Source organism: Pelobates fuscus, chromosome 2 (genome assembly GCF_036172605.1).
Source record: "Pelobates fuscus isolate aPelFus1 chromosome 2, aPelFus1.pri, whole genome shotgun sequence".
Taxonomy (NCBI): domain Eukaryota; kingdom Metazoa; phylum Chordata; class Amphibia; order Anura; family Pelobatidae; genus Pelobates; species Pelobates fuscus.
The window spans coordinates 288,522,110-288,548,087 of NC_086318.1; the positions used below are offsets into that span (position 1 = coordinate 288,522,110).

The window sequence follows — 25,978 nt, forward strand, 5'->3', positions numbered from 1 at the left end:
AGACTATGGAGGAGGTACAGAAATGGGTACAAGATAGATTACCTGTGAATATTTATCCCCCAGTTCATAGTTACCACCCAGGAGACCAAGTGTGGATTAAAGAGTGGAATAATGTACCATTAGGGCCCAAGTGGAGAGGTCCTTATGTTGTTCTTTTGTCTACCCCTACAGCGATAAAAGTGGCCGAAGTGACTCCGTGGATACATCACTCCAGGGTTAAACCAGCAGCAGTCGATTCTTGGCAAGCTACAGCAGATCTAGAGAATCCCTGCAAGATCCGGTTAAAGCGCACGACTCAGTCGGAGTGACGAGGAACCTTGTGGATTACAAATTTTATTGTTTCAGAGATTGGTAAGTGAGTGAGAAGGCCATAATAAAGCCTCTCCGCTCACCAACGAGTGAATTAAAAGCCAGGAAAAGTCTCGAAGAGACCCCTGTGAAGACGAGCAGAACTCCATTCCCTGCATCCTGGAAGCTGAGGTGCCATCGCACGGACGAAGACTGAGGATGCCGACGAAAGATGTGTTTCTGATAATGTTTTTATATGTGTATTTTTATATTCAGGAAGGTAGAGGTACCGACACTCCTAGCTGTGAGGTATGCATTAAGACTACAAGAACAGGTAACCATATTTCCCAGACCCTAATTTGGCATTCGCAATACGAGTGTAAAGGAGATGTATCAAGATGTAGATACTTAAATATAGAATATAGTGTGTGCCATTTAGGGGTAGGAGAACCTAAGTGCTTCAGTCCAGAGTATCAACCCCGTACAATTTGGTTGACTCTCAGGAATGGAGATCCTCAGGGGACCCTAATTAATAAAACGGTATTAGAATCCGTACATTCTTCGGGTGTTCTGCTATTTGATGCATGTAAGGCGATATCAAGTGGTAGAAAGCCGTGGAATGTATGTGGGGATCTTAGATGGGAGAGAACGTATGGGTCTAATGATAAATATATTTTTCCCAGCAGTAAAAATAAGTATGTGAGTCCTAGATGCCCAAATAGAGAATATAACTTTTGCCCATATTGGTCTTGTGTGGGGTGGGCAACTTGGGGACAGACAGCAGACAAGGACATGATTGTGACAAAGTTGCCTACCAATCCATACTGAAAGTCTATGGAATGCAATCCGGTCCATATTCTTATAAATAAGCCCGACAAGTTCTTAGATAAATATGGTAATTTATTTGGGTTTCAAATATACCGGACGGGTTTAGACCCTGGGACAATATTATTTATAGGGATAGAGACTGATACGGTAACCTCCCAGACTCATCAGGTATACCATTCCTTCTATGAAGAAATGGGTATAGATAATAAGATCCCCCATAACGCTAAAAACCTGTTCATTGATTTAGCCGAAAGTATTGCCGGTAGTCTTAATGTTACCAACTGCTATGTGTGTGGAGGTACTAACATGGGAGACCAATGGCCTTGGGAAGCAAAGGAGGTAATGTCCGGTTCTGAGGCAGTTGAACAATTCATATCTTCGCAAGCCGATTATCAGATGAGTGTTAGAGGTAAATCTGAGTGGAGATTAAAGACCTCCATCATAGGTTATGTTTGCATAGCAAGGAAAGGAATGATGTATAATACTTCTAGAGATGATCTCTTGGTGCTCTTTGTAAAGAGTTGTATGTTATTATCACTTCCTGTTAGGCATCGCTGAGTCAAAGCCTCCCAAGCAAGAGGATTAAATAACTAGAGCTTTGACGGGAAGCATGCAGTAGATAAGTATTTATAAGAGAACTGGGAAAATAAGAATAGAAAACGATTTTGCTGAATGAGTATCAAGTGCTTCTCAGATCCTGTGATTTATTCGGTGATTTCCTATTCCATAGTCTTCCTCTGACATCTGTCTGCGTATAAAAGAATTTATTCAGCTGTATCCCATTTTTGTCTATACCCATATCTATATTTGAGGTTCGTTTGGGGGAAACCTCTTGGGAAGCTGTATCCATCTTATACGCAGTTAAGTACCTCTGTATATTCCTACCATTGAGTTGGTCAGGTGTACTTGTGTATATATATTTTTGTGTGCATTTTTTCTTTTTCATACATTTACTCCTGCCATGTCTTATCCCCTTAGTAGTTAGGTCTGTGCAAAGCCTGATAGAAAATATAGCAGAGAGGAAGGCTGCTGCACAGATAATGGCAATTTATAAATATAAGGCTCTAGATCAGGGAGAACCAATGCAGGAAGATGAGTGTTGAAAGATTCACATCATAGACAAGTCTGGTCTGGTTCATAGTAACTTGCGGTGTATGCAAACCAAGGTTAAGTGATGCCTCAAGTAATTGTGAAATATCAAGAGGCATCAAAGGGGGGAATGTGGTGGAATCTCGGTAAAAATAAATTTAGTAGGCCGAGATTACCACGTGGCATGTGTACGTGCATATGCTGACGTATCGATCAGTTGGTTGCACGAGGCAAGATACGATCAGTAGTGTACGGAGCATGTGCGAGAATACAGGAAGTAGTATTCCCCTCCTCCATTGTGCTGGACAAGCCATGCGGTCAAGCAGGAAGTTAATTCTTATCTGTATTGATTGGTCAAGAGAATGTGCGGGTGGAGCTTAATATGGGAGGAGTTATGTGCCTATATAGGGAGCCTGCACTATTGTCCGGGGCTCAGAACTTGCTGTATTTTGGTGACATTAGTCCCTCTGAGTCCCGATCGGTGAACCGAATAAAGAATCTCTTCCTTCCTGAAGAAACCTGTGTCCATCTCTCTGTGCTTGGCTTCCGTCAGTTTTTCCGGTATCATTCATACATGTTTGGTGGCTCTGTGGGGTTGGTGTGAAGGTGGTATAGTAGTTGGTGAAACCACCTTTCTGAAATTTATTTTTTCAAGGTAGGATGTCTGTCTATGTGTCATTGTTTGTTTGTATCTTTGTGCCAGTGTGTGAGTATGTGCCAGTTTGTGTATTTGTGTGTTAGTGTATCTGACAGTGTGTGTATCTGTGTGTCACTGTAATGTGCCAGTGTGTGTGTATGTCAAGGTGTGCATGTGCAAGTGAAGTGTGTGTATCTGCTAGAGAGAGAGAGAGTGAATCTAAACCACTCTGACATACTAGTAACGATCAACTGCAATGTGAAATTACACACAGCTGCTTTTTCATGTCAACTTTATCCTGCACACTGCCTCTTATAGACGTTGTCCAAATTAAAGAGACATTCAATCGATGGTATATAAAATATATACAATCACAAGTATTCGCAGAGGGCTCATATTTCAATCAAATAGACATGCACTTCCTGATATAGGATGATGTTATAGGATCGCGTTTCAGAAAAAACTGTCCTCACCGACTCGCTGTACTTGACTTTCGTTTACGGTCACATGACTTGTAGAAAACCGCATGGGGTCCCAGTAGAACCTTCGGAGGACGTTTAGGAGGCTGTTTGACTCCTCCGTTTATGTTTGTGAGTGGATTTTGAATAAAGTTCTTGCAACATCATAGTTTGCTGTACATTCTAAAAGATCGTAATATGAGCTAGAGAAGACTGATACTGTATGAAACCTCACCGGGCAGTGGTAACGCTGCTCATGTGTTAATCCCCCCGTCCCTGCATGTTTACCTCGGCTACTGCCATTTCAAAATAACGTTATTATTATTATTGGGAGAAACATAATATCAAGACTAGTGTTATGAGCAATAGACTGACTTAAACAGATCAGCTTTACAGTTTTTGAAGGGATTGAAAACGTATCAACGATGAAAGATTAAGGATATATTTAATTGTAATTTCAGTAGTATAGTTCCAACAAATTAATGTTGCTGCAAACATATGTCCTGAGGAACCTTAGTTGTATAATAACCTTAGTTGTATACTGGATAACATTTCATTTATGATTGACAACAGCATTTGTCCTTCACTTTGGGATTTATCCATGAAACCGAGTGTTTAGATTTTGTTATTACATGGCTGAAAATAGACATTTGATTTTGCTTTTAATCCAAAGAAGGCAAAATAAAAATAAACGTTTGAAATGCTTTCTAATTTTGACACAAAGTAGGTAAAAAAAAAAAATCCATCTTGAGTGCTTTACTGCAAAATGGTTCTTGGTTCAAGAAGCTATTGCTCCACAAATTAAAAATTATATCCCTGAATATTGTGTTTTTGCAAGTATTTATATAGTTGCTGATTAGCCCCTTGGTGACCATACCGCTTTTCAATTTTCTTACCATTTGGGACCAGGGCTGTTTTTACATTCCTGCGGTGTTTGTGTTTAGCTGTAATTTTCCTCTTACTCATTTACTGTACCCACACATATTATATACCATTTTTCTCGCCATTAAATGGTCTTTCTAAAGATACCGTTATTTTCATCATATAATTTACTACAAAATAAAAATAACATATGATGAAAAAATGTAAAATAAAAAACTTTTTTTAACTTTGACATTACAGGGTTAAATATAGTGCTAGCAAATTAAATTCTCTGGACTTTTGACCTGGGTTGTCAGGCAGGTCCCCCAAATCGCAATCAATAAAATTACTTAATTATGTAAAAATATTACATAAATATGCACATAGAATTTAAATATACATATTTATATATTTGAAGTCTACATGTATATTTATGAAATTATTTGTGTAAGTATATGGACCTATGTATTTTGTGTTATTTATATATATATATATATATATATATATATATATATATATATAAAATTCTATGTGCATTTAGATATATAAATATATATATATAAATATCAAAATATAGTTAGAATAAAATTATATATTTATATAATTTTGTAAAATTTTTACATTTTATTTATTTTAAACTAATATTTATTTAAAAAAAATATATATATTCAGGTGAGTGCAACCACCCCCCCATGTTTCATATATATATATATATATATATGTATATATATATAGGTATATATTATATATATAGTGGTATATATTATTTATATATATATATATATGTGTGTGTAATTTTACTCTAAGTGTATTTTTATATTAATATATGTATATATTAATAAAAATACACTTAGTATAATGTTATATATAAGATATATATATTTTTTTTTTTTACCTGTCAGTTCAGGCAGTCCCCCTGCTGGCAGCACTATGTTCAATTATTGCGGCCTTGTGAGCGGTCACATGGCCCCTGGGGGTCCTAATTTGCAGAGGGGAGACTGTCTGGGCTGTCAGACAGTCCCCCCAGAGAAGAAGAACTACGATCGCCGGCAGTGGAATGGCGGCGATCGGGTAAGTACATATGGAGGGAGAGAAAGGGGTTAATTTTTTATTTTATGTATTCTTTTAATTTAATTTTTTCTAAATGTATTTTCTCTTCAATTAATGCCTCGTGCCTTAGAGGCACTCGGCACAGGCAGAGCATCGGAAGCCTGCCTGATGGATTTCGATGCTCTGCCTCAGTGCCGGGCACCATTTGGGGCAAACCGGAAGTGATCGCTGCCAGTGGCCCGGTAGTGAGGGGGTATTGCACAATGGCTCTACATCCAGGCATCGCTGCAATACCGTTAGAGCAGCTGGAAGCGATCATGATGCCTCTTCAGACAGAGAATTCCGTATCCCAGGGGCGTACCTAGAGCATTTGGCACCTGAGGCGGATCCTGTGTGTGGCACCTCCTCTCCCTCCCACTTTAAAATGTAAAAAAACACCAGCAATATTTTTAATGTTTTCATTTTTAAAAATTTCACAAATGTGTACATTTTGATAAAACCATGTCCTGCCCCCTTCTACAAAACCCCTCTTTTGTCCGCTGTGCTACAGAATGCATGTCCTGCCCCTGTTCTACAAAACCCCTGCATCCCCCTTCCACAAATCCCCTGCTCAGGCCCCCTTAACCCCTTAAGGACCAAACTTCTGGAATAAAAGGGAATCATGACATGTCACACATGTCATGTGTCCTTAAGGGGTTAAACAAAATCCCTGTCCTCCTTCTACAAACACCTGCACCACACTTCTTTAAAAACTTTTGCACCCCTGCTTCCCCAAAAAAACTGCCTCTCCCTCTAAAGCCCCTGCTCAGCCCCTTACAAAAGAATTCATTATTATACACAGAAATATTAGCAAGTCTTCAGAGTCCAGTCCCTGGCACATAGTCACTTGCACACAGTCACACACAGTTACAGGCAGGTAGTCACACACACAGTTACAGGCAGCATCCCCCAATAACAGGCAGACAGTCAGACGCACACTCTCAGGCACACTGTCACACACAGACAGTTGCAGGCAGTCAGTCACACACACAGTTACAGTCAGACAGTCAACACTCTCTTACTTACAGCTTGGGCTGGAGGAGGAGTGGATTCATGCTGTGTAGTTATTGGGGAAGCAGGGACTCCATCCTGTTTCCCCTCGATGTGCAGCAGTAACAGCAGCGGGTAGAGGCTGTGTTTAGCTCCGCCCCCACTGCTGGTTTGGCCCCACCCCTGCTGCCAATTAGTCCCGCCCTGTTTATTTTAGAAGCAGCTGGTTTTAATGTTCTGCGGCTGACTGTCCCTGCGTGTGTGTATTCCTTACTTTATAGTTCCCTCTAACCAACCCCCTCTCTCGCAACTCCTCCCCGGCACTGCAAAAGTAAAAAACTCTTTTAACATTAACCTGATTCGACCGGTGATGTTCCTTGATGCTTGATCGGTGCTCCGCCTCCTCCGACACATTAGGCCCCCCCATAGGAAAGCATTTCTTCAGTGCTCTACTATGGGAATTTAACTGATGCTGGATGTCATCATGCAGAACGTGAGGGCGTCCACTAGGCGACCAAAAGTTGCTTAGCCACTAGAAAGTGCCTCTAGCAGCTGTCTGACAGCCACTTGAGGCAGTCTTAGTCATGCAATGTAATTATTGTAGTTTGTCAAAAACTGCAATGATTTACATTTCAGGATTAAGTTGGACTGGGATAATATAATAAATTATACTTAGTTTCTGGTGAGAGTGAAAGTGTTCGCTTTCTATAAACAAAATACTAATCAAATGCCAATTAAGGTGGCCCTATCATCAGCAAATGTGTACATTACTGTGTTCACCTTAAGTAAACTTATGTTTCTACTGCTGAACAAGCAAATTATCGTTGACCTGCCATGTATAATTGCATATTTTTTTTGTACATGTCAAAATGAAACCGGTTCACTTTAATACATAAAAGTAAGGCATTTTTTTTTACTGGATAATGAATTGGCATTTTCCCATTATTTTATATTTCAGGCCATGAGTATTACACAAAAGCTCTCCACTTTGCGATTGCCTCCATTGCCAACAATTGGAGAAATTATTAAACTTTACAAATTAAAGGCAGAAAAGCAGCTCTCACAGAATTTTCTTCTTGATTTGAGACTTACAGGTAGGTATCCTTGATTATAAATACATGAAATAATTGTCATTATTTAAAAATATGTGGCATGTAGAGATTTATCCTAGCCTATGTTTTTCATACAAGGTGTCGTTTAACCCCTAAGGACAATTGTCCAAGTTCTGAACCAAAACAAAACCTGGAATTTGAGCTATATGTCTGTTCATCCATAATTTACCTCTTTTATATTAAGGCCATCCACACTTATATATATCATTTTGTTCAGGTGAAATAGGACTTCAATTTCACATCAAATAGTTGTATATAAAACATAATTTAATATGAATAAAATCAAAAGGTATGAGAAATTAAGGCATTTTGTGTTTTTCTATGTTCTGCATGAAGTTTTTTTTACTGTGAATGTCGTATAATACACGTTTGTGTTCAGAGATGTCTCACAAGTGCAACAGTATATGTTTTGTAAAGTTACAAGGTCAAATATAGTTTATACACATTGAAATTTTCCAGATTGGTTTGCTGACCCTATGTTGCCTTAGACCCTGTGGCAACCCCGTCATTGCAGTATAACACAAAAAAGGTGTGCTGTAACTTTAAATATCTTTCAAGAGTGTTCCCACTCACATATAGAAGTGCACTAGGCCTTTTAAGGTGCAAAAAGTGTAGTGCAAAAAAGTACTGTGCGCTATTGTTACAATAAAGTGCATCAAACAAATGTGCAAAACAGTGTACACACACTTACTTGTAAAGTGCATTCAAATATATAATAAAGTGCTATGTGTAAACATACTTAATACAAAACTGCATCAAACATATAGTGCAATAATAACTTCAAAGTGCTTAAAATTCAGTTACAAAAAACAGGGAGCCGGTAAGTGTAAGTGTCCCAAAAGGAATCCACCAGGCAGCAGCTTTCTTCCATTATTCCCTATTAATTAAATAGGAGAGGTTTAATATAATACTTACTGGAAATAAAGTCCCCCACAGATGGAATGCTCCAAGCACTGTTCGATTCAATTGCTGGCACTGAACCTCTCACTCGTAACTCCGGTTCCGGGAGGCAGGGCAATGGCATCACACGTGTCAGGTTTTGGCGATCCTATTGGCTTTCTCAGATATATAGATATTCTAAGTTTGTGTTTATTATTTTTATAAAGCTTTGTGTTTATTAATTATAAGTTGGGGATCTGCCTAACAACACAGTCAGTCCCCCTGTAGTCGGTCTTGAAATCTGAGTCATATGATAGAGGTGTCATTGCGATAATATGACTCATACAGTTGGACTGCCTCGGTTGTCAGGGAAGTTCCCCCCCTTAGGCCCAGCAAGGAAGGTATGTGGACCAAATCATTAGGATGTGCTATGACTGTGGCACTTTGTTTACTCAGTAATGCCATATTGGGTATTACTGACTTGGTGTGCCCCCTTTAAGTATAAATAATCTCCCTCCGTCATTACAGCACCACACCTCTGTCATCACAGCCTCCTTTGAGAGGTCCAAGCAAATGCTTCTCATAGAGAAACATTGCCTGCAAAGGTAGAAGCTGATGACAGACTTATATTTTGCACAGAATGGATTTTTGTAAGTCTGGAACAGGTCCGGCTGCCAAAGTCACATGTGCTGTAGGTGCAACTAGCCTATGGCACACAAGTGCAAATCTCTGAATGCACTGCATTTCAAGTAGAAATTCTGCATATACAAAATACTACTCAAGAAGCCAAAGTGGTCATGGTGGAAGGTGAAGAGAATAACATTATGTCGTTACAAAGACACATGTCAAAGAGTGGGATAATATAAGCAACAAGTGAGCAGTCAGTTCTTACATAGTTACATAGCTGAAAAGAGACTTGCATCCATCAAGTTCAGTCTTTCTAAAATATGTTTTTGCTGTTGATCCAAAAGAAGGCAAAAAACCTAGTCTGAAGCACTTCCAATTTTGCAACAAACTAGGTACAAATTCCTTCTTGACCCCAAAATAGCAGTCAGATGTCTCCTTGTATCAAGCAGCTATTACCCCACTAATTAGAAAATATATCCCTGTATGTTTTGTTTTTGCAAGTATTTATCCAATTGCAGTTTAAACATCTCTGACAAAACCACCTCTTCAGGCAGAGCATTACATATCCTTATTGCTCTTACTATAAAAAAACCCAAAACTTTTCTTTGCCTAAGATGAAATCTCGTTTCTTCCAGCCTAAATGTGTGACCTTGTGTCCTATGTATAGCCCTGTTTATGAATATATTTCCAGATAAAGGTTTGTACTGGCCCCCGAATATATTTGTATAATGTTATCATATCCCCTCTCAGGAGCCGTTTTCCAAACTAAACAGATTTAAATTTTTTTACCTTTCTTCGTAACTAAAATGCGCTGATGACAGACTTTTTTTTAAAAAAAAATTGTAGCTCATCTTTTCACTTTTTCTAATGCCATGATATCTTTGTTTAGAACAGGTGCCCAAAATTGCACAGCATATTCAAGGTGTGGTCTTACCAGCGATTTATAAAGAGGCAAAATTATATTTTCATCCCGAGAATTTATGCCGCTATTTATACATGACAAAACCTTACTGGCCTTAGCAACTGCAGATTGACATTGCATATTGCTGCCTAATTTGTTGTCTATAACAATTCCCAAATCCTTCTCGTCTGTGGTTATCCCTAGTTCACTACCATTTAGGGTGTAAATTGCTTGTGCATTCTTAACCCCGAAGTGCATAACTTTGCATTTCTCTACGTTAAATTTCATCTGCCATTTTAGTGCCCAGTCCCCTAATCTATCCAATCCCTCTGCAGCAAAGCAATATCCTGCTCACATTGTGTTACTTTACAAAGTTTTGTGTCATCTGCAAACACTGATACATGGCTTTCAATGCCTATTTCAAGATCATTTATAAATATGTTAAATAGAAATGGTCCCAAACCAAAACCCTGAGGGACACCACTTACCACCGCTAGCAAAGCATCAAGGGAGATGTAGTCCAAAACATCTGGAGGGCCGCAGATTGCCCACCCCTGATCTAGACCAATTTCTTTTAGCTTGAAGACTAACCTCTTGTGAGGAACCGTATGAAATGCCTTGGCAAAATCCAAGTAGATCACATCCACTGCAACACCCGGATCTATACTTCTACTTACTTATATGTAGAATGCAATTGGGTTAGTTTGGCATGACCTATGTTTCATAAAACCATGCTGATAATTGCTAATTACAAAGTTCTTCCCAATGAATTCCTGAATATTATCCCTTAATAGCCCTTCAAGTATTTTCCCAGTCACAGAAGTTAAGCTCACAGGTCTATAATTTCCAGGCAAGGATTTTGAACCCTTTTTAAATATAGGAACAACATCTGCCTTCCTCCAATCCTCTGGTACAATACCTGAAACAAAAGAATCTTGAAAAATTAGACAGAGGTTCACTTATTTCCACACTTAGCTCCTTAAGTACTCGTGGGTGACTCCTCTCTGCTCTGGGCCTTGTGGACTCAACACCCACTACCCCTGCCCAGACGCGTACCCTGACCTGGGACCCAACACAAGTGTGCATAGAAATGGAACCGGAAATACCGTGGCCCCCGACTGAGGAGGCAGACCACGACCCCAAAAATCGGCAGCACAAGCCACAGCCCAAGCTGTTTGTTTAGGTTTATGATTTTTACATGTTCACATTGTTCTTTTACACCTCTTTCTCATTTATTGTTCTAGAGTACCAAAATTACACTCCGCAACTACGGGGAGACGTCTACCAGTGGCGACCCCCCTGAATAGCATGACACACAGACCCACACCAGTCTCGCAACCCATGCCAATCTAAGCTAACACGCACACCCCCCTTCCAAGACCCTCCCCACGGTCAGCGACGACCACCCCTCACGAGTAAGCCCTCAATAGCTACCACACCTTCTAACAAAGGCGAGACCCTTGTAAGGCAAACTCCTAGTCAATATGTCGACACAAGCATACAACCCAATCACCTCCAGACACCATCTTGTACTGCACTACCTACAAGTCAGCAATCTTGCATATAATACCTCTATGTCCTGCCTCCGACCACACATATGCCACTAAGCTCTCCCTAGTAAGACGCCTCACCATCTCCTTTACATTAAAGTAATTAATGTCTGTCTCATCATGGTCACCTAGGGTCATAACCTTTTTATGTATTTAAAAAATGTGCAACCTAACTATGACACCTATTGTTTCTTGTTACGTGTTTCATTGACGCACATGTGTCACATCATGCTATTACTGTATCATATGCACAACGAAAATAAAGAATAATAAAAAAAAGTACTCGTGGGTGAATACAGTCAGGCCCCGGAGCTTTATTTACATTAATTTTCTTTAACTGCTGTAGCACCTTGTCTCGAGTCATCCAATCACACGTTTTATGCAAGTATTTTGCAGCAATCATTTGCATATCTCTTGGCATAGGATCCTCATTAAGATATACTGAAGAAAAAAAGTTATTTAAAAGTTATTTTTCCTGGTATTTTTCCTTTATTAGCTAACAAACCCATCTCTGTTTCCAGTGTGCCTACACTTTCATTTTTTGTTTTTTTAGAATTGATGTACTTGAAATTTTTTTTTCAATGTTCTTAAATGTCATGTGTTGGAAGCTGACACAGAATAAATAGTGATGGCTAGACGCTCAGGTCAGAGCATCTCCAAAACAGCAAGTCTTGTGGGATGATCCTGGAATGTAGTGGTTAGTACCTACCAAAAGTGGTGAACCCGCACCAAGATCATGGGCACCAAAAGCTCATTGATGCATGTGGGCAGTGCAGCCCATCTGGTCTGATCACACAGAAGAGCTACTGTAGCTAAACATTGATGAAAAACATAATGCTGGCCATGATAGAAAGGTTTCAGAACACACAATGCATCACAGTTTGCTGCATATGGAGCTGCGTAGCGGCAGACCTGACTGCCCATGATGACCCCTGTCCACCACTTCAAGCGCCTTCAATGGGGATGTGACTGTGAGATTTGTATCATAGAGCTATGGAAGAAGGTTGCCTGGTCTGATGAATCACATTTTCTTTTAGAACAGGTGGATGACTGGGAATAAGATAGCAGCAAGATGCACTATGGGAAGAAGGCAGGACAGCGGAGGCAGTGTTATGCTCTGGGCAATGATCTGTTGGAAAACCTTGGGTCCTGCAATTCATGTGGATGTTAATTTGATATGTACCACCTACCTAGAAATTGTTACAGGCCACGTACACCTATTCATGGTACTAGTGTTCCCTGATGGCAGTGATCTCTTTCAGCAGAATAATACCATGCTGTAAATATTATTCAGGAATGGTTTGAGGAACATGACAAAGAGTTCAAGGTGTTGCCTTGGACTCCAGAAATTCCAGATCTCAATCCTATTGAGCAGTTGTGGTATTTACTGCATCATGGAGACTCCACCTCGCAGAAAGAATCTGCTGTTAATGTCTTGGTGCCAGATACCCCAGGACAAGTTCAGAGGTCTACCTCAATGCATCAGAGCTGTTTTGGTAGGTAGGGGGACCTACACCATACTAGGCAGGTGCTTTTTTTATGTGGCTGATTAATGTATATGGTAATTGAAGTAAATTGACATGTAGATGTCTGGAGTTTTACATGCAGGCCCAAAATGATCACCTTTTATTCAACTATACACACTACTGTTGTTTTTTGCTTGTAATCAGTGGTGTGTATGACATAAGACAGATTTTGGGGGAAAAAAAAGAAACTGTATTTAGGACACAAGCTACATGTTGCCAGTTGGGACTGGGAGGCATAGGGTAACATGATTAACTGTAAGAGTACAATAAAACAGTAAGAATCGGGGGCGGAGCCAGAGCCTGAACGAGACAGACGCACACTGCACAAGCTCCTCCTGCACGTACAATCAAAAGGCACTTACCTGACCCTTACAGTGTGCCCTCACACCCGGATCCGACTGTCCTCCCCTCCGATACCGATGAGGAAGAAAACTAAGAAGTACTAAGTGGATCCGGACCCGAGATATCGGACATTGTGCGCCAGCAGGGTAGGCCAAAGAAAGCCAAAATGGCACCTGTGGAGGCATACACATCAGCTACCTCGGATGAGGAAAGCCTCCCTGGGGCCTCTTTCTTTCCAAAAACAACAGTGCCAATGCCAGGCCCCTCTGCAGCAGGAGACCATGCACCCTTCACCAAAGCTGACATCAAAGCCCTATCACAAGAAATCCGGGCAATGTTGCTCACTGGCCGAATAGTCGCAGCAGAGGAAAATTTGGGTGCTTCAAATGTGGCACAGATGGCCACTGACGCAGCCCACAACGCTCTGCAGACAAGCAACCTCGATCTGACCGACTGCATGGCTATCCTAGAAGAGAGGTCCAGAACCAGAAATATAAGGCTGAGAGGGGTTTCAGAGGCTGTTACCACCGGAATTACCCCACTTCGTCAGGCGCCTCCTGTCTACTGACACCAAAACAAGTAAAGTAGATCACCCTTAATTATTGCTTCTGTTTGCCAAAACCCCCAAGGACACCCCCAGGTACATCCAGGGATGTTCTACTGAAATTTGTTTGGGACTCAGACAAGGGTATATTAATGGAGGCAACCAGGGGCACCACATCCACAACATTTGAATGATGCCAACTCTCCTTTTACCGAGATATGTCCCATCACACCACCGTTTGGAGACAGTCTTTCTGACAGATCACACAAATACACGACAAGACATACTCTGCTACCAAATCATCAAAAGCCCACTCTCTGTTTCCAGATCTGGGTCTGGAGATGGAATCAGTTCCAGCTGTGAATCGTCCAGCATGGGTTGTAGACCGAATAACGCCATTCGTACCGGGAACAGCAGTGCCGAAGTCAAAGCACTTACCACCTTGAACGGCGACCTGAGCTACTACATGTGTACTATAATGTGCCACATGTCGCTCTATGATTATTTGTTTTTTTTTCTGTTCTCTTTTAGTTCACCTGTTTTATCTAAATTATTATGACGTATTATAGCTCCTAACTTGGCTCTGTAAGCCCACACCAAGCCAATTTTATTTAGCTGAATTTCCCCCTACAACCACCGTGACCCTAAGCGATTACTGCTTTAGCAGATATAATCTGATTGCTATCTCAAGCTTACGTCACCCGCTGGCACACGCTCCCTTAGTTGAGGATGTCTGATCTATGTTTGTACTATTTACTTACTTTATGCAAAAAATGGTGTGAAATGTCAGATGCACTTACCTTATGTTTGCTATGTATTATGAGCACCGCATAAATAGAGAATGTAAAACATAAAAAAAAAAAAACACAGTAAGAATCAGCAATGGTTTTAACATTTGAACCAACAAATTAATTGACAAGTACCCATAGTTACACAAATAACATTGTGTTTCATATTCAAATGAGTGTTTAAACAGGCGGTAAAAAGATGTTCTTATTTACCACCTCATGGGCAACAGAGTTTTGTGATGAGAGAATCTTGTGAGACCTGAGGAAAGTATTAAGCTAGGAATGTAGATCATGATTGTTGTAGACAGTGTATCATATTCAACCAACAAACATGTCGTTTATAATACACATACATTTAAGATTGCTTAATACACAAGCATAAGAGGCATCTGGAAGGAGTTAATAACTTAACTACCAGAACTGAGTATAAACTCCTTTACTTTCATGTATGTTGCAAAATGAAAGTCCATAAAGCCTAACTCGCCGTCATCTATAATCTAGGAATGGTTGCCAAACTGTAGAGGAAAGAAGTTCTCTGCTAGAAGACATGGGTCACTGATTTAATGCCTCATTGTGACGAACTGAACCGCGTCACGAGTGCTTGGAGGAGCCTGCTGGCCAGCCTCTTACCAAAAGACTACAGGCCCTGTAAAAAACGATGTGAACAGACTTGATTCGTGGGATTTTATATTTGTTTCGGGAACCGAACAGCCGCATGAATCGGAGACCACCCTGGAGCTTGTTAAGCCTCATTGCTACTTTGTAGCAGTTTCCACCGCAGTGTTCTAAGTGTTCGTTTGGGTGGCCACAATTCCTATGGATGACCACGAGGTGGCGGCCATCTTGCGCGCATGAAAACAGGCAGCAGTGTTTGGTCAGATTTTTTATGGAATTCGTGTGTAGTGGCGCTTAAAAAGTACACCAGCTGCCACTACTCTCCATGGCTAGTCAATGCCCCCAAAGCTCAGTTACTTAGAATAAGACGCAACTGCACGGAGGACACAATATTCCATGAACAGGCACAGATCATTTTAGAGAATTTTAAAGAAAAGGGATATCAAGAAGATTTGCTGAATACAGCTTATGACAAAGTTAAAGTAGAAGAGAGATCCTCCCTAATCAGATATAAAGAGAAAAAGGAAGCTAAAAATGAACCAGTGTTTGTCTGTGACTTCAATTGCAAAAGCAAACAATTTAAGAGAATCCTGAACAAACACTGGCCCATCCTAAAAAACGATGATATACTAAACTCTATCCTCCCCGAGAAACCTACTATAGTATATAGAGGAGTACCTAGCTTAAATCGCACTTTAGTGCATAACCATATAAGAACTAAGGAGCATGATCACTTTTTAAATAAATCAAAAGGTTTTTTTGGATGTGGCACTTGCGGTGCATGCAAGAACACACAAAATACAAAAAGACACATCCAGACTTTTAATCACCCCAAAAACCCTAAACAAAGTTTTAAAATAAAAGAACTAATTACATGCTACTCAAAAAAAGTCATATATGTTATTATATGCCCGTGCGGCCTATTCTATGTGGGACGTACGATTCGCAATCTTAACGTACGGATACAAGAGCACATTAGAAATATTAAAAATGGATTTGCAAAACACAGTTTATCAACACACTTCCTGGAAAGACATGATAAAAACCCAAATAACATGAAATTTATGGGTATACATAAACTGGTACCAAATTGGAGAGGGGAGGACCTCATAAAACGTTTGGGGCAATTAGAAATGAGGTGGATTTTTAATCTGAACACACTGACACCTCATGGTCTTAATAATGACTTTGAACTTTGCCACTTCTTATAAGCTTTTTATGCACTTTTATCACTGCCTCTACATATGGTAGAGATTTCTTTCTACATATGTATTTTTAATTTCCATTTGCACTAAAAGCATGAAGGTGTCAGATTTTTATATATATTTTTCATTTTTATGGCTCACCCACTACGGTTTTTATTTGAAATATTGTTGCAATATATAGAATTTAGAATACCTTATGCACTTTATATATACAGAAGAACTACCACAATTTAAAGGATATGTATAAACATATATGCATCTGTATGCCTAAGAATAAGAATTCATCTCTAAGACCATTTGAAACACTTGGATATATTCAACCTGTGTGAGACCTGGACTTAACTAGTTTCTATTTTGCCCTTATCTCTCCTGCACTATATCCCTATGGGAGTATCACTTGCCTATTAGATCGCTGCCAGTAATCAAAATGGCGACAATGGACTTATCAGGAAATGGGACTTTACATGAGCGATACGTCACTTCCGGTCGACGAAAACCAGCGCAACGTCATTTCCGGTCGACGAAACCGGAACGAAAGTAAAGCAATCAAGACCACAGCTGAACCGGAACCGGAGGGCGCGAAACCATCCACCAATGGGACTCGAAAACAGCATTTAAAAGAAGACAGGGAACCAAGAGAACAAGACACCGATTGAGAAAGCCGACCAGGCGAAACGCGTCTCGGACCACCTCAGAAGTTTGGACATTATTTCTATATATACTTATATTTTTTATTGTTTTTATAGTGTTATACACACAAGTATTTTTATCAATAAATATATTGTTATTACTTATTATATGTCCACCTGAACTTCTGATTTAGTCTACACTCTGCAGTTCCCGTTCCAACAAAAGAAGGGTATGTGTCCCCTTATAGACACATTTGCTGAAACACTTAGAGCCAAGTCTGAGGCTCTATGAAAGGTGAGCAGTTATATTTTATCTATCTGCACACACTGGTACCTGAAACATACTGCACCAGATCTCGGTTTTTTATTATACCCCACAGAAAGAAAGTTTAGAAAATCAGCATCTGAAGGGTTCGTGTCTCCTTAAGGACACGTCTGCTCGAGAGATCTGAGCCTGTCCTATTTAGGCTCAGACCCATGTGAGTGAACCACTGTTTGGTTTTTTCACTCAAATTGCACTTAATAGTCTGCACTATTGTACCTTTCTCCCCCCTTAGGCTATACTGAAAAACCCCAGGGGGGGTAAGTTTATTTATTTTATAGCGCTCCACCTTACACTGGGTTTTATCGTGTATAAATACTCAGTAATTCCTCCAGCAGTGTTTGGTCGTCGTGTTCATGGATCTATTTTTGGACATTGAAACTCCCGAACACTACTGGACTTCCATGATCACCTGTATTCGGTTTTATAGCATTTAGGAAGACACTGTTTGGTGGAAGCGTTTCCCACGAACAAGGAGAACAAGCACCAGGGTAAGACTATGTTCGGTAGTTTGTTCGTTTTTAAACTACCAAACTAGACCGACCGCAAGCCCTGATTCTCTGAAATTGTTTTGGGCATGGGACCATGCGGGCGGTCGGGCAGTCAAATTATGACTTCCAGAAAACTCCTTAACCGATCTGGGTTATTTTGGGGTATGTTGGTCACCCAGATCGGGGCTATCAGGAGATGTAACTTTTGTAGGGATTTTGTGTGTTTAAAGGTATTTTAGGAGTTGTGTAAAAATTTATGTTTTCTATGCCTGGAGATAATTGCGTTTAATACAGTGCTGACTCAATTATATACCAGGGACAGGGTAGGGATTGACCTATTTTGTATAGGAGTGTCCTGGACCTGAGAGCCAATGTAATTGTGTGTATGTTTTTACTGTAGTCTACTCTCAGGTCCAGGGGTGAGTGCCCCTTGCATGCGGACCTGCATGTAAGGCCAGTTGTGGCTGCCATTAAAGAGATTAGTTTTACCCTTCATGAAGTCTAGGCTCATGTTTGGGGGATTGGAGAGCTATATTCAATCTGGGGATTGCTATAATCCCTATACTCCCTTGGCATACAACGATCGCTCTTGTAAGAGCCTGCTTTGCTCTCTGGATTAGGAGAGGTCTACCCACTGGAAGCTGGAACCTGGTCTTGGGTCCAGGGTGGGAAGAGGAGAACAGCGGGACCCCAACCAAGCTGCGGCGGTTTGTGGTGTTTACAGCGGTTGTGGTGTCTGGTGCGGTGCTTATGGTATTCCAGGATTACTAGGAAGCAGCGATTGACGGAGGCACCTGGTCGGGGTGGCAGGTGGTCCATCACACTCATGTTTTATGAATGCCAGCTTGCACCCCTGCTTCAAAACAGTAAAGACAGTCTCCATGAGTCATATAATTCCTACAGCTGGGAAGGTGGAAAAGTGAATATACTCTAACATTTCTATGTTAGCATTCCAGAGAGTGCGAAAATTTTTACTATGGCAATTCTAAATACTTTTATTTTTAAAAGTGTACGATTTACCTGTTTTTGCTGTTTGTGGGAACTAATGCTCAAATGGAAACATTTTTACATTCTGTTGTCATTTTCAGTAAGCCATACCTGCCAATCTTGCCAAGTCTGAGAGCAGATGGCCCCCACAATGAGGGTGGCCAGGCTGACTGACAGCTTGCCTCCTTAACGCAGACCATGCACAGGTTCTCGGAGTCTAAGTTTTGCTTGTACAGCACCCTGAAATGCTGGACTGTCCCAGCAAATTCGGGATTGTATTTAACTGTTAAGTTGTACTAGCATTTATATTTTTGTCACACCTACTGTATATAAGAAAAAAATGCATTTTTGCTTTTATACTAACATTTCAGATCCTGTGTGAAATAGTACAAGATAAAAGGACACTGTTTACTGTCTAAAGCTTATCATTTCCCAAATATTTTTTTATAAAGGCTGAACAAACAAGTGAAACATTTTGTAAATTTACATATTTTTTTTACGTTTGCTTTCAAGGCAATTTATATACAAAATTGCTGTGTTATTTTTATATGCTAGCTATACATCTCTACAGACTAATATATATGAGTATTATGTGGAAAGGTGGTGGCACTAAGGTTTTAGACAAAATACTAATTGCCCATAATCACGCAGTGACCAAACTTCATAAATGAGAAAATAAATAGTTGCGGCGCACTCAGACTACAAAAAATATAACACAAAGAAGGCTACTAAAATAAATATGGGGGTTTGAAATGCCTATCTAAGAATAAATATGGGCATTTTAGTAGCCTTCTTTGTGTTATATTTTTTGTAGTCTGAGTGCGCCACAACTATTTATTTTCTCATTTATGAAGTTTGGTCACTGCGGCAGCACCTTTCATGCAAAATGCAGGTCTCGGGTGTGCCCCTAATCCTTTCTCTGTACACATTCTATTTGGAATCCAGACCAGATTCCTTTGGGGTTAAGCACCCCGCCCAGGCCCCCCAGCTTCAGAGGCTCCTTTAGAGGTGGCCACAGGTGTATATATAGGATGAGTTTTTCAATAGTCAGGTCACTTTTATTATTTTCTCCAGTCAGCACAGATATCATCTGCAATAGTGAGTATACTCATTTTAGCACCAACACGTTAATTGTTTAGTTTTAACACCGTTTTTAATTGCTTTCATCACTTATTTTTGTATACTCACTATGCTCTTACCAGGATTTAATTTAATACCTTTTACTTTTAACACTAGTACTATTTAATTTGTCCCCCACAATATTGGGGTACTTTGAAAGTAGTGGTGGGCTTAACAACATATGGCCCTATGGTTGAACCAAATCCCCATATTTATTCTTAGATAGGCATTTTAGTAGCCTTCTTTGTGTTATATTTTTTGTAGTCTGAGTGCGCCGCAACTATTTATTTTCTCTGCATTTTTCCCTTCCAATGGCGTTTGCCAGGTTGGGCCTCCTTCTTAGTGTGTGCCTCGAAACCAGGGAGTCCGAATCGTAACTGGAGTGGTGGGCTTTGGATAGTTTTGTCTGTTCGGCGTTTGCCGTCATCACTTTGGAGAGCGCTTTCTCTATGAACGCGGCTACTGCCGCGTTAATCATGACCTGGAAGTCTGCATGGGTGTTCTGGGAGGCTTCCATGATATAATTAGAGCAAGGACTTACGGAAAGTATTGATGTACAGTGTGGGTACCGTGTGTGGCACAGGGCGTGTGGTGGGTGAGAGGTCAGAGCTGTAGGCCTTAGAATCACAGTATAGTGATAGTACCAGCAGTACTAATATAACCCCTGCAGGGTATGGTAAATTTTGGGTAACTGGTACCAACAGTAATAAAGGTAAACCCCAGCAAGGTATGATTTTATTGGGTTTTGTCTGGGCCTCACCAGGGTACACAGAGGTTGCAAAAGCAGACCTTCACTTAGCAGCACAGATAATAAGGGGCCTCACCCCAGAAGCACAGGGTATTAAGCCCTATAGTGCAGGCCACAGTAGTCAGGGATAAGAACTGACCTGATTTGACCTCTGCCTTGATCTGCAGTCGTCTAAAACCAGTTGTTTGCAGTATTATAGTCCTTGGTGTCCCGCGGGTGGGGAGGGCGTAGCTCCGTGAAGGGAGACGAACAGCAATACGTTTAGCATAAAAAAAAGGTTCCCAAACTAGGAATATCCCATATAGTAGTCACATATAGATAAGGATATATGGGGACAGTGAGTAGAATAAAATATAAGTTAATAAAGTAATTATGCAATCCCATATAAGGAAGAGCCAAAAACTCTGACCTGTCTGCTGATTGAGCAGCAAATAAAGAGATGGAGGAGCCTATTCACTGTGGATAGTATACTTCCTATTGCATTTTGATTGGTTCTTGTTTATACTTTTCTTTGCTGCTATGGAGTTAGTAAAGAGAGTTTATGCAACATAGGAAGCCTCCTGTCATGCGGTAAAATTCAGTAATGTGTTAAAGGAACACTATAGTCACCTAAATTACTTTAGCGAAATAAAGCAGTTTTAGTGTATAGATCATTCCCCTGCAATTTCACGGCTCAATTCACTGTCATTTAGGAGTTAAATCACTTTGTTTCTGTTTATGCAGCCCTAGCCACACCTCCCCTGGCTATGATTGTGACATAGCTTGCATGGAAAAAAAAACTGTTTTCACTTTCAAACAGATGTAATTTACCTTAAATAATTGTATCTCAATCTCTAAATTGAACTTTAATCACATACAGGAGGCTCTGGCAGGGTCTAGCAAGCTATTAACATAGCAGGGGATAAGAAAATCTTAATTAAACAGAACTTGCAATAAAGAAAGCCTAAATAGGGCTCTCTTTACAGGAAGTGTTTATGGAAGGCTGTGCAAGTCACATGCAGGGAGGTGTGACTAGTGTTCATAAACAAAGGGATTTAACTCCTAAATGGCAGAGGATTGAGCAGTGAGGCTGCAGGGGCATGTTCTATACACCAAAACTGCTTCATTAAGCCAAAGTTTTTCAGGTGACTATAGTGTCCCTTTAATTCGAAGCAAACTTCAAGCTTAAGGCCAAAATAGCCAGATTGGAAAAAATACTTTAGCTATAATTCTAGTTCAACTACTTTGGCCTAAAATTTGGAACTCACTTTTAATTAATTTTGCATTTTCACTTTAATAAATAACCCCAGTAGTGTTGAGTTATCTAAACTGGGCTACAATGTGCAACATAATGCACCACAATTCAAATGAGCATAGCTGAAGATTCATAACAAATTACACTTTTCAGGCTCTGCTCCTATAATAAGGGTGGTGACACATGAGACCGATGACTCCTCAGCTGGGGAATGTGCTCGCGGGGCTGGCGAAGGAGCCCACTGATGCTGGTCACTGAATGCCACTATCCCCCATTTACTTTTATTTACCCCAACATTTATTTTTTGTCTTTCTCCTTTTCCCTTTTCACTACGTTCAATAATCAACCGGATAGGGTTTTAAAACAATGTTTGTTTGTGTCAGATTCACTTTTTTATGTTAGATAGCATGCATAAGAATGATGTGAAATGGTGCTTGTTTGTATTAAAGCGGCACTGTCATGGCCGAATCCCGTTTTTTGTTTTTTTTTAAACCCCCCTCCCGACTCCACTACATCTAACTGACCCGTTAGTCACCCCCAAATGCCCCTAAGCCCCCCATATTACCTATTTTTTTACTTTATTTTATGCCCCGATCTATATTCAGGGCGCCGCCATCTTTGTGTGGGTAGATGAAGTCCCTGTGGGACACGTCATCTGCCCACACTAGATAGACTGTGAGATTCCCGTACATGCCCTGTTAAACACCTGGACATGCGAACGGGAATTTCATCCATTCTAATACTAAGTGATCTTTACTTAGTATTATTAAATGTGGCTGAAAGACCAATTTAGGTCTTTCAGCCTTTTGGTAGATAGCTCCCTGGTGCCATGGGAATTAGGAAGTTATCTACTAAGTGGCTGCAAGATGCAGCCGCGGCACTAATCTGATCGGCGTTTCATTCATTAGAATAAAATTCTGATACGAACAAATGCCCGAATTGCATCCTGACACGAATGAACAAACTGTTCTCATTCTGTTAGGACACAATTCGGCAGTTTTGCTGGAGTTCTGTCTAAGTGACAGGACATTTGGCAATACTCATAGGAAGCAACGTGGGAACAGGGAGGAAAGCTAAGGATTGTGGGAAAATGTCTCAGACAACCGGAAACGAAGCACACTTTGCTCCTCCGCTGGTCATAGATGGTCAGGCGTAAGAAACCTCCAGAAGAGAAATAGTCCCTACTTTGTCTTAAGTTTTAACCCCTTAAGGACCAAATTTCTGGAATAAAAGGGAATCATGACATGTCACACATGTCATGTGTCCTTAAGGGGTTAAAGAAAGCTAGAGCAGACAGGAAGAAATGAAGAACAGATCCTGAGAGAGGGAGATAAGAGGAATTGATTAAAGAAAGGTAAGTTCGGCATGACAGTGCCACTTTAAGTGGATTTACTAAATTAAGAGATTAAAAGAATATTGTGTTCATAATACCACCAGATGCTTGAACTGGGTTGTGCCTCATTGATAAACATTTCCTTTAACTGAAGATTGTCAAAAGAAAATGTACACTTTTTAAATTGTAACTTCTTGCTTTTTTAGATAAAATTGTCAGAAGAGCTGGAAATTTAGAAGATGCCTACGTCTGTGAAGTTGGTCCAGGGCCAGGAGGCATTACAAGATCACTCATAAATGCCGGTGTTGCAGATCTTCTTGTGGTTGAAAAAGATACCAGATTTATTCCTGGACTAATGGTACTTTTTTTTTTTAAATTCTTATACTATGTTTTTTGTTTTTTTTTCTCTGGCAAAAAAAATGTGATTTTTTTATATTATTCTTAGTTCAGTTCTTTCATGTTTATGTATTGTGTGAGCTGAATCTTTATAATGTAACCTTGTGGCACATCTATTAATGCAATTCTCACAATCATTCTAAAATCAACAGCTTGGAATACCTGCGAAACAGTGAGATTTTGTGTAATACAGTTACACTAAAACGGACAGTGAATTATGTTGTCTGGCAATTATTTATACTTGGTGTACTATTAATACTGATGTTTGAAAGTGCATTAACAATTGTTAGGCTCGCATATGTGCATCAGATATTTATTGGTGGTTAGCCTAAGAAAGGGGAGATCTCCGTAAGGCCACTTTAGATAGCTCACCACCTCAGCTACCTACCAGTGGACAGGCACTCCCGTTTTCATGGGGTAGACATAGTGACGTGCACTGGAACATCTTCATTCACTTGCAACTAGGCATCGACCGATTATTTGTTGAGCTGAAATTCAGCATCTTAGCAATAATCAGTATTGGTTTACAATGATACCGGTATTGCAGATATCCGTGGTATACTACTTTGATGCCCCGATTGCCCCTCACATTGAAGAGGGGACGGCTGGGCGCAGCACACACTATCTTCTGTTTTTGGCAGCTCCTCTCTTCAACAGAATTTTGTTTTGTGCACTTAAATGCTCCTGCTCCTGTTACATATATTCACCCTACATGGGTCTACCATGCTGTCTACTTATAAACCTCTTTGGAGATGGTGAGAGATATTCTTTCACTGTGGTTCCTAGTCTCCGAGTAAGAGGATAGCCTGTGATCCTCTCTACATGGTCCTGTACATATATAATCTCATAGTGGTAGACTAACCTGATGCCAGAGTCTTAAACCTGAAATTTCAGTTGCATAATACCATAACTGGATTTATATTGCATCCTTATCCCTAAATTAAGTACATTTGTATGTGTGGCGTGAAAAATAAAGTTAAAGGAACACTATAGGCTCAAGAACAAAAACCTGTATTCCTGAACCACTAGTGTTAAAAACACCCTCTGGCCCCCTTTATCCCCCTAAATATAGTAAAATATTAACTTTATTCCTGTCTGCTGCTGCTGGCTCTGCCCCTGATCTTTGGTGATCAAAGCCAATCACAATGCTTTCCCATAGGGAAGCACTGGATTGGCTGAGTGTCAGGGAGGCAAGTCAGGGGTTGAGTGTCAAGGAAGGGAGTGCTGGGGTGGATTCTTGCTTTCCCTGGGGTCCAGTGGGGCTGCTGGGCCCATCACTGCAGTTGGCGAGGGAGCACTGATCCTCCTGTTCAGCTCCCTTACGCGCCGCGTAGTAATGCCGGGGCCGGAGTGACATCATATTCCCGGCTCAGGCATCACTGCAGTGCGTGCGAGGGAGCTGAACAGGAGGATCAGTTCTCCCTCGCCGTCTGCCCCCGGAAAGTGCTACCACTACCAGCCTCGGGGGGCCCTGAGATGGCCAGCTCCTGCGCCCCCCAGGACAAGAGGCTGGCAAGGCATTTGCCAGGGCGATTGGCGGTGGCTTTTTTTGCCACCCCCCCCCCCCGAAAGAGCCCTCCAAGGGAAATGCCTTGTCAGCCTCGCGGTAAATACACCTCTGTTGTCAGTGCTGCACTGACTAAATTCAAAACACACCTTTTTTGCATCAGCTGGCTACTGTCTGTAGCCAGCTGAGGAGGAAAAAAAGTGTATTTTCAATTTAGAATGACCTATAGGGCATTACTATCAGCAAAATAGAGAAGCCTCTGATTGGACTATTTCACCAGTTCAGAGAATATGCATGCAATCTGAGCTGGCGAGGGTAGTGAGTGGGAGGAAGTTGGGAAAAGAAAAATGGCGGTAGGGAGCGTTTTAAAAAGCAGAAGTGGTCATAGTGGTTGGAGTAACCCTTTAATGTAAATTTAAAAGAACATTAAGTATCTCATGAAAAATATGTTAACAAAACCTATACATTATTTTTAAAGTTTTATTCTTTGTTGTTCTTTATTCCAGAAAAGTGACAGTTCCCCTTTTAAATACATGTACCTTAAACAAAACATATATATGACATGCTGAAATATGTATACTTTGTACTTGAACATTACCCTTCAGCTTTCTTTAAATATATCTATGCTATACTTTAAAGGAAAACTATAGGGTCAGGAACACAAACATGTATTCCTGACAATATAGTGTTAAAATCACCATTTAGGTGGTTTGCCACCCCTTAACCTCCTTAAAAGCCTCCTCAAAAAACCACCCCTTAACCTCCTTATTTACAGCGCCGTGCAGGTCGGCTGGCGCTGGCCCCTTTCCTGATCCGCCTCCTTGCTGACCTTATCAAAATTAAATTATTTCGGCCAATCCAATGCTTCCCCATAGGGAAATGG

General features: G+C 40.6%; 1 protein-coding gene across 1 annotated transcript in view; it reads left to right on the forward strand.

The window, feature by feature from the left end:
• The first annotated feature begins 3,346 nt into the window (after positions 1–3,346).
• Positions 3,347–25,978, forward strand: part of TFB1M (transcription factor B1, mitochondrial) — a 71,757-nt gene continuing 49,125 nt past the window's right edge. The window contains exons 1-3 of the mRNA XM_063443426.1: positions 3,347–3,432; positions 7,199–7,334; positions 23,399–23,550. Coding sequence (XP_063299496.1) covers positions 3,427–3,432; positions 7,199–7,334; positions 23,399–23,550 — 294 coding nt within the window. The 5' untranslated portion in view covers positions 3,347–3,426. The remainder of the gene's footprint in view (positions 3,433–7,198; positions 7,335–23,398; positions 23,551–25,978) is intronic.